This window comes from Oncorhynchus tshawytscha, linkage group LG31 (genome assembly GCF_018296145.1).
Source record: "Oncorhynchus tshawytscha isolate Ot180627B linkage group LG31, Otsh_v2.0, whole genome shotgun sequence".
Lineage (NCBI taxonomy): Eukaryota > Metazoa > Chordata > Actinopteri > Salmoniformes > Salmonidae > Oncorhynchus > Oncorhynchus tshawytscha.
The window spans coordinates 3,123,854-3,143,596 of record NC_056459.1 but is presented as its reverse complement, the minus strand read 5'-3'; the positions used below and the strand labels follow the sequence as shown (position 1 = coordinate 3,143,596).

The following is a 19,743-nucleotide window of genomic DNA, read 5'->3' as shown; positions in this document are numbered from 1 at the left end:
GAAATCATCTGTCTGTAAACAATTATTAGAAAAATTACTTGTGTCATGCACAAAGTGGATGTCCTAACCGACTTGCCTAAACTATAGTTTGTTAACAAGAAATTTGTGGAGTGGTTGAAAATGACTCCAACCTAAGTGTATGTAAACTTCCAACTTCAACTCTAACTGGCCTACTACAGTTTTTCTATTAACTTTCGTCTTCAGGCAGAACCTCCTCTGTTCCACTGCACCAGAGATCTGTATATAATCACGAGATGCTCATGTCTCCAACCTAACAATTCGGGCTGGGACGATGCCAGTATCGTGATACTCAACAAAAAACGAAGCAGATTGAACTTCTTCTAATATTGGAAACAAACACCATTATGTTGTCATCCAGAGTCATATTTATTTATTTTCCGAGCTGTAGCGCACTATATCTTACATACAGCAGGTTTTTAATGGACCAAAGAGTTTGGTCTGCCTCGTGTTTTACATTTTTGCCATAGAAAAAATATCCTGACTGCCCTACTAACAATGGGAGTCGTCGTCCCAAAGGTGGAAAGGCAGGCGAAAAGCTTAAGTAAAAAATAAGGCAGAATATCCCCTGTTTATAGCTGATTTATGGTCAAGCTGATGTCTGTATTGCCTGAACAGCATTTACTGCGATGCGGCCTCTGCAAAAGTCAGGGTATTCATAATTATTGCACTTCACGGAGCAGGGCTGTTGTTAAGGAAGTTGTCAAGGAAGTGAGTTTGTGTTTATACAGGACGTACCACCCCCACCTACCAACAACCAATCATGTCAATGCAGAGCTATATGGAAATTACGTAGCCCTCCGTATACGTATCCCTTATTACAGCATTTGGGAGGTGCAGAGTGATGCGATATGGAGCTTGATTTGGACTCCGCAACCATACAGAAGCTCTGCAATTGCATCACACCCTCCATACGGAGCCTCCGGACAGGATAGCCGGATCAAGCATAAATCAGCTTTTACCTGCAATGCCAGCCAGGCAGAACCTCCCCTGTTCCACTGGACTGCCAGTCAGCTAGGCCAGACAGAACCTCCCCTGTTCCACTGGACTGCCAGTCAGCTAGGCCAGACAGAACCTCCACTGGACTGCCAGTCAGCTAGGCCAGGCGGAACCTCCCCTGTTCCACTGGACTGCCAGTCAGCTAGGCCAGACAGAACCTCCCCTGTTCCACTGGACTGCCAGCCAGCTAGGCTGAACCTCCCCTGTTCCACTGGACTGTCAGCCAGCTAGGCCAGACAGAACCTCCCCTGTTCCACTGGACTGCCAGCCAGCTAGGCTGAACCTCCCCTGTTCCACTGGATTGCCAGCCAGCTAGGCCAGACAGAATCTTCCCTGTTCCACTGGACTGCCAACTAGCTAGGCCAGACTGAACCTCCCCTGTTCCACTGGACTTCCAGCCAGCTAGACTGAACCTCCCCTGTTCCACTGGACTGCCAGCCAGCTAGGCTGAACCTCCCCGGTTCCACTGGACTGCCAGCCAGCTAGGCTGAACCTCCCCTGTTCCACTGAACAGCCAGCCAGCTAGGCCAGACAGAGTGCAGCTTGCATTATTGAAGCCCCAACATGCATCACGATCGGTGTAACTCCCACAGTTCAAAGTCAGATGCTGAGCACTGCTGACTGTGCTGGTAAAGTTAGACTCACAATGCATAAAGTAAACGGCAATATCGGGTTCAATTCAGCAACTCAGAACGTTTGAGCATGTTGGCTAACTCCACTGCTTTGGTCCTGTAGCTATCACGTTGTAGCAGCATAAAGAGCACCCGTGCACATGCGCAGATACTCTGTGTGCCTGTGTGAGAGCAAAGTGTGACATCGCGCTCATTTGAATATGTGCGTTACTACTCGTACCAACATATCGCTGAGACTCTGTTTAATATTACATTATTTTAAAGCCCATCTAGGAATGGATGTATGTGTAATTCCCAAAGTTAAAGTTACTGAGCATTGCTGACAGTGCTGGTTAATATTATGTTATTTCAAAGTCCTTCTATGGACTGATGCTGCAAATTCGGCCAAGCTTAAAGGACAGTGTTTTTTTTTGGTGTTTTTTTTACAGAATCTCTATTTTTGCTGAAAGGACGCACATGCTTACACACTAAAAAGTATTGCTTGAGTTCATCAAAATAAAATCTATAATTGCAGATAGTTTGGAATGACACAATTTCACGTGTACAACATTTAAAGACCCGCATCACTATACTGGAAGCTTTGCCGTTTCTGAAAGGACGTATCTGTGTGTTTTTTGGAGCTTTGTCCGTGTTTTCTGCGCGCCCACATACTGATGAATGAGCCTGAGGAGGTCTATCACTGGTGGGGTAAGTTTCTCAAAACCAAGTCAAATCACAAAAAAGTGTCTGAACACTTCTATAGCATGCCATTTTACATCCCAAAATAGAGATTTGATTGAAGAAAAACAAATGTACTGGCCCAAATGATAGGCCTAATTCAATGTGTCAATGTTTGAAACTGTTCCTTAACAAATACACTTTATTATTAAATTGCCCCGTTTCCGGGATACCGCTTTTTGCATCCCTGCATTAGTACATTTATGCTAAATGATACATCTACTTACTTACTCTTGCCAAACGGTGATTTATGTTACCTTATGCTTGTACTGTACCAGTACAGGTCCATGAAGAATACTTAAAGCAGATATCGGCCTAATCCACTAGTGTAGGGCTTTTCAAATCATACCCTGCAAGTTCTGGAGTCCGCTGGATTTCTTGTTCTACCTGATAATTCATTAATTACACCCACCTAGTATCCCAAGTCTAAATCAGTCCCTGATTAGAGAGAGGTTTTAAAAAAAAATGTAAGCAGTGAAACTGGCTTCGAGGTCCAGATTTTAATTTGAGGGCCCTAGTGTCTCTCCCCACGAACACTCACTGAAACATCCTTGTGATAAAGTACCATTACCTTTCCTCCGGAGGATGACAACACCTTCATCCTATCCGATAAGCTACATTTCCCCTTGCTTCGTTAGGACCATCCTGATCTCACGAGCGTATGGTCTTCTGTTTTGCTACACGGATTCAGTTAAGTGAAACGAAACGAGAGCACAGTGTTCTGGATGGTGGGACCAGGCTAACATTTCCTAGCCCAGGTGCAGGAAGGAATACTGTCAAAGATGCCTATTCCTGGGGACAATATATTATAGTAGCCTTATTTTTCCCTGAATCCTGAAATCAAATTAGAACACGCTGAAATGGTGTGTGTGTGTCGAAGCAGCTTGTTCTCTGCGAAGGCAACAAAAGCTGCTGTTCCACACGTTGTTCCTTGAGTATCAGACAAACAGCCATCTTGTTGGTGATTTCTGTGGTAAACCTAGACTAATGGTTGGATGTGCTGTTATGCCACTCTGGCAGTCGTCTAAAGTTATTTTTGTTGATATGCCTCTGGCTCAGTCTTGGTTTCAACTGTCCGTTTATTGGTCCATTAAAGGTCCGACACCTCTTTTCCCGTCTCTGTCTCTCAGGGTCTTGACGAGGAGGCCATCGTTGACCTTGGGAAAACCAGCTCCACCACCCACACCAACTATGAGACGGAAGAGCTGGAGAGTAAGACCCTACAGTACAGCCCTACCCACTTACTGTAACGTTGTGTATGTCTAGTCCTGTGTGCATAGTGGATGTGTTGGAGTGGTGTAGCAGTCAGGATTGGGGTCAGTTCCACTTCCAATTTACTTACTGAATTGATATTGAATTGACTCCAACCTTGCTATCAGTAAGTATGTGTGTGTGTGTGTGTGTGTGTGTGTGTGTGTGTGTGTGTGTGTGTGTGTGTGTATAGCTACAGTATGTGTGCTTTCCTTTGTTACTGTTGTCTACATGCCTGTTTAGTTGTCTCCGGGCGGGTGCTTCCTGTCCACATATAGGCCTAGAGACGTGCTGTGAATAGAAAGGACAGGTGTTGCTGAGTTCTTGGCAGATTAAAGCCAGCTTCAGCCTGGCTCTCCACTCCTGTAGCGTTCCAGTAGGGTATGTTCATTAGCCAGGCGTACACGAGCCCACAGGAATATTGTAACTGTAATTGAGCCTATCTGTCATGTACAGCTTTATTCAGGTCCAGCTGGAGACTCCTTGTGTTTTTTTTTTTTAAACACCTGTAGGGCTCTATAAAAACAATTATGTATAATTATATCACAAAGCCTAGAGCTTTGGTTTCAATGACAAAATAAGGATTTCCAATGGGATGAAATGCCATGCCAGCGGGGGGAAAAATGTCTGAAATGATGTCATTTCAACCAGAAACTGGTTATGGGATGATTTTGACCAGTTTTGTCCGCAGGGATAGTATCGGCTGTGGTATTGTAGTGTCATATCACATAAAACTACAGTACACGTGTCTCCTTAACCCCAACATTCTCTGGTTATCTAACTTTGATGAGCCGCAAATTGGGAGATTAGGACATGATTAGCTGTCCACATGGCCTCTGAGTATCTTGGCTGTCTAGGTTACAAAGCTACCTTTCTCTATCTGAGCTGTACATTCAAGGGGAATTTCAAACAGGACCTGAGATTATCTCTAATTACTAGGTACTGAGCAAAGACAACACATACCAATACTTGGCCCTGGCAGAAAAAGGCTGCATATTTCGTTTGAGGTTGCAGAGCAGAATACGGAATGGCTGACCAAGAGAGCACTAAAATAGTCAGCAGGCTCTTTAGGGTCATACAAATCAGTATGGTGAGTCATTTGAAACGTGAAACATCCACAGTACGTGCTCACAGACATTCACAGTGCATTTTTCCAGGATGAGGACAGTATTTTAGTTATATTAATTTTAGAAAATAACTCTTTCAACGTTCCCTTGAAAGAGAGCTGGCAGTGAGCCAGCTGTGATTGAGAGTGATCCTCTGTGGTTCCATCTCCTGGGAACGAGGCCGAGAGAGGAGATGCTTTTAACCCTTTTGATGTCGGACCATGAGACATCCCGTAAATCGGTCTTACGAAAACGTCTGTCGTGTCCGAACGGTTTAGCCTACAAACTATTATGACGTGTCTATGGAAACACGAACATGTCGGTGGTTTTGCTCTACGACCCCCCCACAAGCGTCACAGGACTCGTCTGAAGGTAGCCCGGTACCAGTTTTAAAAAAAATGAATGGACGTATACACTGAGTGTACAAAACATTAAGAACATGACGAAGGCTGACCAGGTGAATCCAGGTGAAAGCTATGATCCCCCATTGATGTCACATCCACTTCAATCAGTCTAGATGAAGGGGAGGAGACGGGTTAAAGAAAGATGTTTAAGCCTTGACACAATAGAGACATGGCTTGTGGGTGTGTGCCATTCAGAGGGTGAATGGGCAAGACTTAAGTGCCTTTGAACAGGGTATGGTAGACATACCAGCTTGTGTCAAGAACTGCAATGCTGCTGGGTTTTTCACCCTCAAAAGTTTCCTGTGTGTATCAAGAATGGTCCACCACCCAAAGGACATCCAGACAACTTGACACGACATGGGCCAGCATCCCTGTGGAACTCTTTCGACACCTTGTAGTGTCCATGTCTTGATGTATTGAGGTTGTTCTGAGCGCAACTCAATAAAAGGAAGGTGTTGTTAATGTTTTGTACACTCAGTGTATTAGTAGTTTAGTGCCTAAAAAAGGGTTTAAATATGTGTCAAAGTATTTTTCTTCTTATATCTCCCACACTTCAAAAGAAACTTCCTTTTGATATTTTTTTACTATTTTTCCATGTATGAATCTGTTATTCAATGCGTTTCTATGGGCTAATAGCAGTAAGGCTACTTAGACACGAGGGTTAAAGGAAGTGTCAATTGCGGCTCACGTCCGGAGAGTGCTGCTAGCAACAACATCATTGCCACATGTATCTCGGATTCCTTCCTCGCCGTGTCTGTCGTGTGTCTCTCTCCATTTTCTTCATTATCTTTTCCCTCTGTTCTGTTCTTGTATTTTCAGTCGCTGTATCCCTCTAAAACACTCTATGGCTCCTTCCCTTCATCTCTTTCTCTTTGTATATTCATCTGATGGACTCATGTCTTTCTCTTATCCTTTCCTTCCTCTTCTCCCCTCATGTCTTATTTTCATTATTGCCTAACTTGAGAGTATCTCACAATTCAAAGTGCAATGGCTCGTCCTCCAAAAGTGACTATTGGCACAAAAACTAGGACATTTGCATTTCAGAGCAACAATCTTAACAATCCAGTGGAACAAAAGCTATAATGAGGGATTATGGAAAAAAGTAATAGCAAAAATAAATGAATGTGGTCTTTCCTTCCCTATCTAAGTAGGTTATTCACAGAAAATGGAAACCAGGTAATCTGTCAATCTCTCTCTGGTCTGGTCTGGTTTGTCTTAGGCCACAGGGCGGTCTACGTCGGGGTCCATGTGCCTCTGGGCCGGGAGAGCAAACGCAGGCACCATCGCAGAGGCCACAAACACCACCGCAAGAGGCGGGAGCGGGAGGAGGACCACGAAGAGGAGGACCGTGAGGACCCCACGTATGGTAACCAACCTCTACCTTCAAGTCCAGTAGAAAGCTGACTGTTAGAAATGTTAGTAGAGGTGCTGACTAAAGGAATAGTAAAAAAAAGGAAGAAAGTCAGACACTATATATGCTGACAACAATTTAATAGGTTAATGTAGTGTCTTTTTTATTTTTACACAATTAACTTCTGTTCCACCTTCCGTGGAGCTCCTCGTTCATCTCCTCATGCAATTGAATAAATGTGTGGTGGCACATACAGTGCATTCGGGAAAGTATTCAGACCCCTTGACTTTTTCCACATTTTGTTTTACGTTACAGCCTTACTCTAAAATGGGTTAAATTGTTTTCTTCCCTCGTCAGTCTACACACAATACCCCATAATGACAAAGTAAAAACAGGTTTTTAGAAAATGTCGCTAATTTATATATATTTTTTAAACTACTGAAATGTAACATTTACATAAGTATTCAGGCCCTAGGCTGTGTGCTTAGGGTTATTGTCCTGTTGGAAGGTCAACCTTTGCCCCAGTCTTGAGGTCCTGACCGCTCTGGAGCAGGTTTTCATCAAGGATCTCTCTGTACTTTGCTCCGGTCATCTTTCTCTCGATCCTGCCATGTCTCCAAGTCCCTGCCGCTGAAAAACATCCCTACAGCATGATGCTGTCACAACCATGCTTCACCGTAGGGATGGTGCCAGGTTTCTTCCAGATGTGATACTTGGCATTCAGGCCAAGAGTTCAATCTTGGTTTCATCAGACCAGAGAATCTTGTTTCTTATGGTCTGAGTCGTTTAAGTGCCTTTTGGCAATCTCCAGGTGATCTGTCATGTGCCTATTTTTTTCCGTCTAGCCACTCCTCAGAAAAAGGAGTTGTCCTCCTGGAAGGTTCTCCCATCTCCACAGAGGAACTCTGGAGCTCTGTCAGAGTGACCATCAGGTTCTTGGTCGCCTCCCTGTCCAAGGCCCTCCCCGATTGCTCAGTTTGGCCGGGTGGCCAGCTCTAGGAAGAGTCTTGTTGGTTCCTGTAATGTGTACGCTAGGAGTTGGGAAGCAAGTCCAGGGAGTGAATTTAATAATCAATAAAACAAGAAACACAAGTAGCGTACCGACATAAAACACAGGAACAGAATCAATAACACCTGGGGAAGGAACCAAAGGGAGTGACAGACATAGGAGAGGTAATCAGGAATGTGATGGAGTCCAGGTGAGCGTAACGATGGTGGCAGGTGTGCGTAATAATGAATAATCTGGCGACGTCGAGCGCCGGAGAGGGGGAGCGGGAGTAGACATGACAGTTCCACTGTGTTCTCGGGACCTTCAATGCTGCAGACATTTTTTGGTACCCTTCCCCAGATCTGTGCCTCGACACAATCCTGTCTTGCAGCTCTACAGACAATTCCTTTGACCTCATGGCTTGGTTTTTGCTCTGACATGCACTGTCAATTTTGGGACCTTACATAGACAAGTGTGTGTCTTTCCAAATCATGTCCAATCAATTACCACAGGTAGACTCCAAGTTATAGAAACAGCTCAAGAATGATCAATGGAAACAGGATGCACATTTTTTAAATTTTACCTTCATTTTACTAGGCAAGTCAGTTAAGAACAAATTCTTATTTTCAATGACAGCCTAGGAACAGTGGGTTAACTGTCTGTTCAGGGGCAGAACGACAGATTTGTACCTTGTCAGCTTGGGGATTTGAACTTGCAACCTTTCGGTTACTAGTCCAACGCTCTAACCACTAGGCTACCCTGAGCTCAATTTCTAGTCTCATAGCAAAGGGTTTGCATACTTGTGTAAATCATGTATTTCTGTAGTAGGCCACCATGGACTAATTTGGATAACGAGTCAGTTGTGTAGCACTAGACATAATCATAACGTATTGGAATCACGTCAACTCAAAACAACTCCCACCCCAGCTGCTACCCTCAAGCATTCTCCCAAATATCATTTTGATTACTATTCTCAATTTGAATACTGTGTTGTGTCATGCTTCCCAGAGGCAGAAATAGAACCCTGTAGTAGGCAGGTCAGGGTACCTGGCAAAGTCTCTCAGGCGTATGTGAGTGTTTGGCTGAAACATGGAGACCTATCTGTCCATTCATTCAGAGAGAGTGTGCATGCTGTGAATGGGGCATCACTCTTAAAGGCAACCAGGAGCAAGCAGTGACACTGATGGAGGGGGAGTGTGTGTGTGTGTGTGTGTGTGTGTGTGTGTGTGTGTGTGTGTGTGTGTGTGTGTGTGTGTGTGTGTGTGTGTGTGTGTGTGTGTGTGTGTGTGTGTGTGTGTGTGTGTGTGTGTGTGTGCGCGTGCGCGTGTGTGCGCGCGCGTCTACATCGTGGTCCATATGCCGCTGGGCCGAGACAGCATCACACACACACAGCCCCAACCGCCCAGGGGAAAGGGATAGACGGTCGGGAAAACAGCACAACATGACAATTTGAACTGTCTGACTGTCGTTCACTCTCTCACTCTTTTTATCTGTCCAATATCCATTCCTCTTCCAATGGTGAATTTCGCTCCTGGAAATCTGCTGTTATCGTTGTGGTGATTCCCGCCAGCTTCACTCTAGCGCTCTTCGTTCACATTGCCTGTTACTACTCACATACACACCTGATTATTGAACATATTTATTTCCTCTTTGTAATGCAGAGGAATTCACAGCAGTCCATTCAGAAGCTAAGCGTTGGATCCTGCTCCTCCCACACTCTCCTCCAGTCCTTGTTTCTATATCTCCATCTCCCCCCCTCTAGACACGCCCTCCCAGCGGGTGCAGTTCATCCTGGGTACGGAAGATGATGACGTGGAGCACGTTCCCCACGACCTGTTCACCGAGTTGGACGAGCTGTCCTTCAGGGACGGGAGCGCCACCGAGTGGAAGGAGACAGCCAGGTAGGTCACAGCCCAGCCCAGGGTCCAGCTTCCACACTCCAGAGACCATGTGACTTCATCATGTCGTTTAATGTTCGTTCAGGTCTAAATTCAGCAGCACTTTATTGCTACCGTACGTTTTCCATGAAACGTTGATTAGTTTAACTTTGCATCTTGAGAATTTTGAAGTCATCTTCTTGACTGTGGTAAAATATTCAGGGAAACCAACTTTTTAATGGCCAAAACTGTAGGCTGGTAAACTGTGGCCTTTTTATAACCTTGAAATTGTCTTGCGGGGGCGGGGGAACAGAGAACTATGAGATAGTGACGCGTCTTGTGTGTGAGTGGGAATGTGTTATCATGAGTAATGGGTAAGATTGACAGAGCTCTACTGCCTACAAGTCTGGCTGTGAGTCAATCTAGCTTAGTCATCCTCCATAGCCATGGCATTATCACCATCCCAGACAATGTCAGACTACATTCACGGCTCAGACACAAATACACAGCAATTTACCTCTCTTTAAAAAAAAACTGGTTAAAACTGGTTCCAGTCTGACAGGAGGTAAAAGCCGGAAAAAACGCTATCAAACTTTTTCCATTACCTCTCAGAAGTGAACCACTCAAGGGAATGCAAATTGTCTGATATGTTCAGGCCGGGTCTTGACCTCTGGTCAAGTTGTTCTTAGTCAGCATTGGGGAAATTTGATTTCGATTTTCTTTTTATTGTGTGTGCTTGTCTTGTGTCTGTGCGCGTGCGTGTTTAGGTGGCTGAAGTTTGAGGAGGACGTGGAAGATGGAGGGGAGCGTTGGAGCAAGCCCTACGTGGCCACCCTGTCTCTACACAGCCTGTTTGAGCTGAGGAGCTGCATCCTCAACGGAACCGTCATGCTGGACATGAGGGCCACCTGTATCGAGGAGATTGCAGGTACATTCATATCAGAAGAGTTTGTGTGTATGTGTGCATGTGTGTACGCTCATGTGCATGCTATTTGATTATTTCGATTTGTGTATGCAAATGATAAACAAGGCAATAATGAAAAGTTGGTTGAATAAGGTGAAACTGAATTTGTGTGTGTGTGTGTGTGTGTGTGTGTGTGTGTGTGTGTGTGTGTGTGTGTGTGTGTGTGTGTGTGTGTGTGTGTGTGTGTGTGTGTGTGTGTGTGTGTGTGTGTGTGTGTGTGTGTGTGTGTGTGCAAGCTCATTTGCAAGTGTGTGTGTACCAGTGGTGTAAACCTCCAAATGAGCAACGATACAAGGCAATACAATGCATACGTGTATGTATTTACATGTGTGTGTCCAGACATGCTGATTGACGGCATGGTGGCGTCAGGCCAGCTGCAGGAGGAGCTGTGTCAGAAGGTGCGCGAGGCCATGTTGAAGAGACACCACCATCAGAACGAGAGGAAGCTCAGCAACCGCATCCCGCTGGTGCGCTCAATCGCAGACATAGGCAAGAAACATTCAGACCCGTTGTTGCTTGAGAGACACGGTGAGATCCCCCGCACCACGCAGAGTCCATTTCTTTTTCCTCGAGCCTCGAGGGGGTTCAAATAATCTTTGCAATCCTTGGTATTCCAATAAAGGAAAGGTGACAACATCTCCCACATACACTCTTAGGGAAAAGCCTTCCAAAAGGGTTCTTCGGCTGTCCCCATAGGAGAACCCTTTTTGGTTCCAGGTAGAACCCTTTTGGGGTCCATGTAGAACCCCCCCTCCACCACCACCGTAAAGGATACATCTGGGTGAGGATGGTGCGTGTGGCTAGCCTGTCTCGGGGTTTGCCCTCAGAATTAACAATGGCTTCTACTCTATGTCGGAATGGTTGGGGTGATGCTCTTCTTGCAGTTCGAAATGTTTTGTTTGCCGAGCATGACCTTAGGGTGTGATGTGTACAATGAGTATGGTGTGTGACTGTTTTATGTGACTGAAATAACGAGCTCGTGCTACAGTTGTAATGCTCTCTGGTCACTGTCCTACTGTCACATTTTGTTCTATTGAATGCATTGAATGCAATGTTGCCCGGGTATAAAATACGCGTGAAATGTCATATGTTAATGTGCTACACAATCATAGTAAGTTATTGCACAACTTGGACAGACATGAAATATGTCTGGTTTTGCGTGTGGTTCTGTATTTGTATGCACAATATACTGTACACTGACACTATGCTAACCAACCCACATCTCTTCTCCTGCTTGCAAGCATCTCTCTACCCAAAATGCTCCCCCTCAGTCTGTCACTGTGTGATTGGTGAGCGGACAAGCCTATTGGTCTGTTGTGGACACCTCCCCCCTCTCACCTTTCCACTGCAAGAACCTATCGACGCCTCTGTCTCTCTTTAACCACACTCCTCCCAAGCTCCAACCAACTTCTCTCTCTGCCCCCAGAGAATGCACCCCTAAAACCACCTCTCTGATGACATTCTCCCTCATATGTTCCTCCTCTTACCATCCTCCCCCTTTTTCCTCCCTCCTCCCGTTCTTCTCTCCCTCTTTTCCCTTCTTTGTTTTTTTTTGTCTTCCCACCGCTCCAGGGGAGGGCCTCTCTGCCTCCCGCCACTCCCTGAAGCCGGGGGCCTCCGTCTCCAACCTGTCCCAGAGGCGAGAGTCCCGGGTCTCCGTCCTCCTCAACCTCCTCCTGCCTAACTCCTCCTCCTCAACCTCCGCTGGGGGGCTCTCCCCCGGACCCTCGCCCCTCACCACCCCTCAGAACACCCCCCCTACTCCCCACCGCTCCCCAGACCCTCCCCGCGCCCCTGGCCCTGCCCCGGTCCCCCAGGCCATCCCGGAGGTGGTGGTGTCACCGCCTGAGGACGACGAGTCGCCATCCAACGCCATTACAAAGGATGAGGAGGCGTATACCAATCGGCAACCGTCGCTGCAGACTAGAGGGCTCCAGCAGCTGCCCTTAGAAGGCAAATATCTGTGTAGCCTGCCAGTGTGAGTCACGGCTTGAACAGAGAACACTAGCACCAGCATGCTGGCTGTGCCCTCCTTCACCTACCCGACTACAAATCCATGACAAATCCCCCCCCAGCAAGGTTTACTTTTTATACCCCTCCTCTGTTAACTCAACAAGACCTCCCACTGTTTCCCTCTACCTTGTTCATTTCTTGCATACCTCTCTGTCTGTGTTTCTCTAGTTTAGTCTTATCCAATACATTTCTCTGCACTCTCTCCTTTTCCCTCATATCTCGCTCTATTCCTAGGCTATTTATTGTTCACGTTCCTTTCTCTCTCCGTCTATCGCCACCTTTCTTCATCCCAGCCCTCCCACACGAACCCCTACCTTGCTTGGCTTGGTCCCTCTACTTCTCTCTGCTCAGTGTGTGTGCATGGCTCTCCTCGAGATTTTTTTTCATCATTTACCATACCATAGTTCTGCAGGGTCCGACATTAACAATGGCCCGCTGCGGCGGAGCCAGTAAAAACATGTAGGGCCAGTGGATCTCCTCAGTCACTGGGCTGACCGGGCCAGTAACTTCTCAGTGCATTCTGACGTTCCATTTTGACATTTACCTGCTATGTAATCTCTAATGGGCAGATCTACGGAAACATAACTGGTACCTTAGAATCTGTTGGGAAGGAGTGGGATGTGTGGGATAGCAGGGAGCAGTAGTTCTGGTGTTAGGGTTTTTCGTCACTGGTTATTTGGACAAGTCACGATTTCGTAGGTAAGGGAAAATTCGGCCCGTGACTTGCAAAAGAGAGAGGGTGGAACTCGTCGTTCCGCTCCTCGTTCTAGCATCGTTCTAGCACCTGGATGGCAGTGATGTACTGGGCCGTACACACTACCCTCTGCAGTGCCTTGCGGTCGGAGGCCGAGTTGTTGCCATACCAGCCAGTGATGCAACCAGTCAAGATGCTCTCGATGGTGCAGCTGTAGAACCTATTGAGGATCTGAGAACCCATGCCAAATCTTTTCAGTATCCGGAGGGAATATAGGTTTTGTCGTGCCCTCTTCACGACTGTCTTGATGTGCATGGACCATGTTAGTTTGTTGGTGATGTGGACACCAAGGAACTTGAATCTCTCAACCTGCTCCACTACAGCCCCGTCGATGAGAATGGGGTTATTCTCGGTACTCCTTTTCCTGTAGTCCACAATCATCTCCTTCGTCTTGATACCGTTGAGGGAGAGGTTGTTGTCCTAGCACCACACGGCCAGCTCTCTGACCTCCTGTAGTCTGTAATAGTTTTCAAGCACTGCCACATCCGACAAGTTTTGGAGTCGGTGTAGTACGATCCTGTATTGACGCTTTGCCTTTATGATGGTTCGTCGGAGGGCATAGCGGGAATTCTTATAAGCTTCCAGGTTAGAGTCCCGCTTCTTGAATGCGGCAGCTCTACCCTTTAGCTCAGTGTGGATGTTGCCTGTAATCCATGGCTTCTGGTTGGGGTATGTACGTACAGTCACTGTGGGGATGACGTCATCGATGCACATATTGATGAAGCCAGTCACTTGATGAAGCCAGCGCTGCCTCTGAATGAGCATTTTCCTGTTTGCTTATGGCCGTATACAGCTCATTGAGTGCGGACTTAGTGCCAGCATTGGTTTGTGGTGGTAAATAGACAGCTACGAAGAATATAGATGAAAACTCTCTTGGTAAAAAGTGTGGTCAACAGCTTATCATGAGATACTCTACCTCAGGCGAGCAAAACCTTGAGACTTCCTTAGATATCATGCACCAGCTGTTGTTTACAAATCTACATAGACCGCCAACCCTTGTCTTACCAGAGGCTGCTGTTCTATCCTGCCGATACAGTGTATAACCCACCTGCTGTATGTTATTCATGTCGTCGTTCAGCCACGACTCTTTGATACATAAGATATTCCTGTTTTTAATGTCCCGTTGGTAGGATATACATGCTTGTAGTTCGTCCACTTTATCATCCAGCGATTGTACGTTGGCCAATAGTACCGATGGCAAAGGCATATTAGCCACTCATCGCCAGGCTCCTTACCAGGCACCCTGATCTTCGTCCAGATCAAGATGAGTAATCTCTGTTCTGATGTCCAGAAGCTCTTTTTGGTCATAGGAGATGGTAGCAGCAACATTATGAACAAAATAAGTTACAAACAATGCAGAAAACAACAAAAACAAAAGCATGGTTGGTTTAGGCCCCATAAAACGGCAGCCATCCCCTCCGTCGCCATCGGAGGGGATGGTTGAGATTACCTGCCGTGTTGCAGTCTTGAACACCATTGAAGACTACACGCGGAAAAGTCATGCTTTTTGTATTTGAGAAATATGATTGGCCAGTCATTCAACCACCCTGATCGCGACTCACAACTTCTCGAGCAGTACATAAGTTGAGCCGCTCACGCAGCACACGCGAGCCGTCCAGAGTAAAAAGAAGAGCTCACCAATCCATTTACGTTAGGGAAATTGATTTATAAACGTCAACCTTCAATAGTGAACATGCTAGTAATTATGGCAGCCCCGCCCCACCTCTCTGATTCAGAGGGGTTGGGTTCAATGCAGAAGACACATTTCAGTTGAATGCATTCAGTTGTATGACTGACTAGGTGTCCCCCTTTCCCAATTAATGCAATTCTAAATCATTATGTCGCTAGATTCTATTACACAGCGTTTTGATACATTCCATAATAACCAAATGTAGCCTAATGCTAGCTGAATATAGAGTGGAAACCTGCCAACCTGTAGGTCCTGCTTAGGCAATGCATTTTAACTACACAATGTCCGGGCCAGTAGAAATTCTGTTCAGGCCAGTAGATTTTTGGGCAACGGTAAGAAAAAAAAGATTTGGTTGGACCCTGGTTCTGTGATATTTCTGTGTCCACTTTTTCATTGCAAACCTTTTTTTCCCCATTCAAGTCCTAAGATGAAACCTGAAGGGGTTTAATCGACTACACATTTTCCATCCCTTGAGGGCCTGTGTAATCCAGTCAGTGTAAGAGTTGAGTCGCCAGACTCGCCACTATGGCAACAGGTCTCATATCATGGCGTATCCTCCCAGCTATAACTGTCACTGCTCTGCATGACTGTCCTATTGTGAATATACAGTCAGGACAGACTTAAACAACTTAAAAACATCTGGTCTTTTTCCAGAGCAGCATTGTTTGGCATCTCTCCTCCATAATTCCTGAGTATAAACACACAGATGTCTCAGAGACGTTTTCTTTAAGAGTCTAGCTCGAGACTCCTACGTGTGCAAATAGCATGCTAAATATAAAGCCATGGAGTGGGGTTGGGGTGGGAGGGTTGTAACGTTGGCACGTAACTCTCTCAGTCTCAGTGTCATCCACCGTGACTTTTTGTCTTCCCAGACCTGCATAGTCTTTATCCCCTTATATATATATATATATATATATATATATATATATATATATATATATATAGCAGTGTGTGTAGAAAAGAGATGAACTGGAAGGTTGGGTCATGACAACTAGAGACTGCTGGTTTGGAGAGAAACATGAATTAAGGGTGGAAGCTGGTGGTCTTATTATAAGTACTTGTGTGGTTCTGTAATCTTCCATTACTTAATGTCTAGAGTGAACGTTGAATCCCATGCTTGACGACGTGACACCATTTGCCAACAAACGATATGCTACGTACTTCACCTCGTTCTGAGTATCGCTCATTTGAGTTTGAATCCCATGCTGGTATAGACAGGCGGTTAAGGATGATTTGTTGGAGCTTTTAGAAGCAAACAATGAATAGAACACCCTCCCTACAATCAAAGATGGGGAGGTTTGATAATGCTGTGAGGTTGCTTCGCTGACTCTGGTACCGGTTGCCTTGGAACGTGCACAAAGCACAATGAACCTGCAGATTACCAGGTGTTTTGGAGTGCAATGTTCAACCCGGTGTCCAAAAATTGGGTCTCCATTGAAGGTTGTGGGTCTTCCAGCAGGACAACGACCACCAACACGCATTCCAAAAGCACCCAGGGATGGTTCAAGAGAGATGATGGACTGTAATGGAGTGGGCGAGAGAAGAGGTCAGATCTTAATCACATCTAAAAACTTTGGCGAGGTCTGAAAACAGCCGTTGGTGGAGGGCACCCCCTCAAACATTGAAGTATTAGAGCGGTTTGCTGCTCAAAAAAAGTAGGACAAATGACCCGTAAAAGGTGCAGCAAGCTCATTGATGGCTGCAAGAACATTTGTCTGCAGTTATCTTGGCCAAAGGCTGTGCAACCAAGTACTAGCCTCGGGATACCAATAATTTTGTCCATGCCATTTGTCTTTATTTTCTCAATTAAAATGATAAACTTGATATAGTTTACAAAACTAAAATTGGTTCTGCAATGTTGAATGCTGAGTGTACAAAACAGTGTACTGCTATTTCCATGACAGACTGGCCAGATGAATCCAGGTGAAAATCCACTTCAATCAGTATAGATGAAGGGAAGGAGACGGGTTAAAGAAGTATTTTTTAGCCTAGAGGCAATTGAGACATGGATTGCGTATGTGTGCCATTCTGAGGGTGAATGGACAAGACAAAATATTTAAGTGCCTTTGAACGGGGTATGGTAGTAGGTGCCAGGTGCACCGGTTTGTTTTAAGAACTGAAACGCTGCTGGGTTTTTCACGTTCAACAATTTCCCGTGTGTTTCAAGAATGGTCTACCACCCAAAGGACATCCAGCCAACTTGACACAACTCTGCGAAGCATTGGAGCCAACATGGGCCAACATCCCTGTGTAATGCTTTCGACACCTTGTTGAGTCCATGCCCCAACGAATTGAGGCTGTTCTGAGGACAAAAGGGGGTGCAACTCAATATTAGGAAGGTGTTCCTAATGTTTTGTACACTCAGTGTATATACAGTATGTATATAAACGTATTCAAATGAGTGGATTTGGCTATTTCAGCCAATGTCAGCACAATAGCTGCTTGTCAGGAGCATCATGAAAGGGTTTCCATGGCCAAACAGCCACACACAAGCCTAAGATCACCATGCACAATGCCAAGCGTCGACTGGAGTGGTAAAAAGCTTGCCGCCATTGGGGTCTGGTGCAGTGGAATCACGTTGTCTGGAGTGACGCTTCACCATCTGGCAGTCCGGCGGACAGATCTGGGTTTGGCGGATGACAGGAGAACGCTACCTGCCCCAATGCATAGTGCCAACAGTACAGTTTAGTGGAGGAGAAATAATGATCTGGGGCTGTTTTTCATGATTCAGGCTAGACCTTTTAGTTCCAGTGAATGGAAATCTTAACGCTACAGCATACAATGACATTCTAGGCGATTCTGTGCTTCCAACCTTTGTGGCAACAGTTTGGGGAAGGCCCTTTCCTGTTTCAGCATGAAAATGCCCACGTGCACAACACGAGGTCCATACAGAAATGGTTTGTTGAGATCTGTGTGAAAGAACTTGACTGGCCTGCACAGAGCCCTGACCTCAAGCACATCGAATACCTTTGGGATGAATTGGAAGGCCTGACTGCGAGCCAGGCATAATAAATAAACATCAGTGCCCGACCTCACTAATGCTTATGTGGCTGAATGGAAGCAAGTCCCCGCAGCAATGTTCCAACATTTAGTGGAAAGCCATCCCAGCAGGTGACGAGCAGGTGTCCACATACTTTTGGTCATGTAGTATATATATATATATATATATATATGTGTATATATATATATATGTGTATATATATATATATATATATATATATATATATAATTTTTCTAAACGTATTTTAGAAGAAATAGGAAATAATTTATGAAAAGTGAAAGGGTGCCAAATTATTTGGCCGCAACTGTATACAGTACACCCACTCACATTTTGATTGCCGGATTCTCTGGTAAAAAATCTAACAAGCTGTCTAATGCCACAGTACCACACATAACATGTAGTGCCAGCTCTTAGTATGCAGATGAAGACAAATTATCATAAGAGTCAGAAGTGTTTGCCCTCAGTGTGCCCCTGGTTTTGGAATGATATGATTTGATTATTCGTACTCGTTTGCATATGGACCGTGGCCTGAGGTCCAGCGTGGAGCCCGCATTCCGGGCTTTATCTTCCTGAATGAAGCGTGTCCGCGGATGCAACCTCCGCTAATCCCTGTCACTCCCAGGGGCTTTGTGAGGAATGTGAGCGATGGCGCTTCTGTTCATCCCAACATGGCAGCCTAGTAGCCCGCAGGGCCGGGTGACAACAGGTCACAGGTCAAGGAGGACCACAAGGAAATTCACCCATTCATATTCATTTGAACACTCCTCCACGTTCTAGGTGATTGAGACAGAGGGAGAGGAGTGTGTGTGCGCGGTTGCTGTGTTACAGTTCATTCATTTCTGTGGTAATTTCCTCAATGCATGTCTCCCTCGCTGAAGTGCTGGCGTTTCCTGTGTACGGCTCACCTCACATGGCTATAGGGTGCATTGAAGTGGGGAGGCGGATGCGCAATTTCTTGAACCCTTATCACTGCAGGCCGAAAATAAATGTTCATTATGTCAGCAATTTGTTAAGGTCTTTGAGAGTGTATAAATCAAACTATGTATATTATATAGTATATTATACTATTATATATGCATATGTAGTCTGGGCCTATACAAAGAGCCTATTGAAAAATAATTGCAAATAATTTATCAGAGTACAGCTACATTATTTCTGTATACATTTTCAATAGAAGAACCTGTATTGTCTTTTGATGCTTTGCAAACTCTGCATATACTGTAAATGATATATGAAAAAGACAGTATTATTAAATGTAGGCATTCTAATGTATCCACGAGAATGCACTGAGCAGCATGTACCTCGGTCCTCCAGAGCTGAAATTTCTAACACTCTTCTGCCGCTATCCCGTCTCTCTCTCTCTCTCTCTCTCTGTCTGTCTCTGTCTGTCTGTCTGTCTGTCTGTCTGTCTGTCTGTCTGTCTGTCTGTCTGTCTGTCTGTCTGTCTGTCTGTCTGTCTGTCTGTCTGTCTTGTCGTTGCAGGGCCATTGATGTCCACGCACTCTGTCCCCAGTAACCTGGATAGCAGCAGCAAGACCGGCGACAGGAGGCCCTCCAGAGCTGGGGTCAGTAAAGAGAACAGCAGTGTGGACTTCAGCAAGGTAACCTTCACCCACTCCCTGCTAAAACCAAGAGCCAGTCTCAAAGTGAACTGTACATTGTTTAATTCAATAACTGAGTTTGGTTAAGTGAGATCTTATCCCTCATTATATCCATTTATGACTCTTTTCAGCCATGAAATACGTAGTCTGGCGGCCGTGAGGAGTCGGCTTACAACCAGCTTTCATGTGTTTGCCAAGAAGCAATCTCATACTTGACTGGGGTAGTCTATTCAAAAGAGGGAGAAGGAGACAGAGTGTGTGTGTTTGTGGAAGAGAGAGAGATGCAGATATTACCTATCTCAGTGGGCAAGGTCTCCCAGTGCTGTTACTCAGTTCAAACAACCGACCTTGAGATGAAAGGGACTCCTTTGCTCAGT

General features: G+C 45.6%; 1 protein-coding gene across 4 annotated transcripts in view; it reads left to right on the top strand.

The window, feature by feature from the left end:
* Window positions 1-19,743, top strand: part of LOC112229973 (sodium bicarbonate cotransporter 3) — a 67,482-nt gene that overhangs the window by 28,525 nt on the left and 19,214 nt on the right. For 3 of the 4 annotated variants that reach the window (XM_024396151.2, XM_024396152.2, XM_042309934.1), the window contains exons 2-7: window positions 3,497-3,578; window positions 6,347-6,493; window positions 9,229-9,367; window positions 10,111-10,271; window positions 10,647-10,835; window positions 19,248-19,366. In XM_024396151.2, coding sequence (XP_024251919.2) covers window positions 3,497-3,578; window positions 6,347-6,493; window positions 9,229-9,367; window positions 10,111-10,271; window positions 10,647-10,835; window positions 19,248-19,366 — 837 coding nt within the window. Of the gene's footprint in view, window positions 1-3,496; window positions 3,579-6,346; window positions 6,494-9,228; window positions 9,368-10,110; window positions 10,272-10,646; window positions 10,836-11,879; window positions 12,261-19,247; window positions 19,367-19,743 lie in introns of all 4 variants that reach the window. The other variant, XM_042309935.1, reaches the window with a different exon arrangement.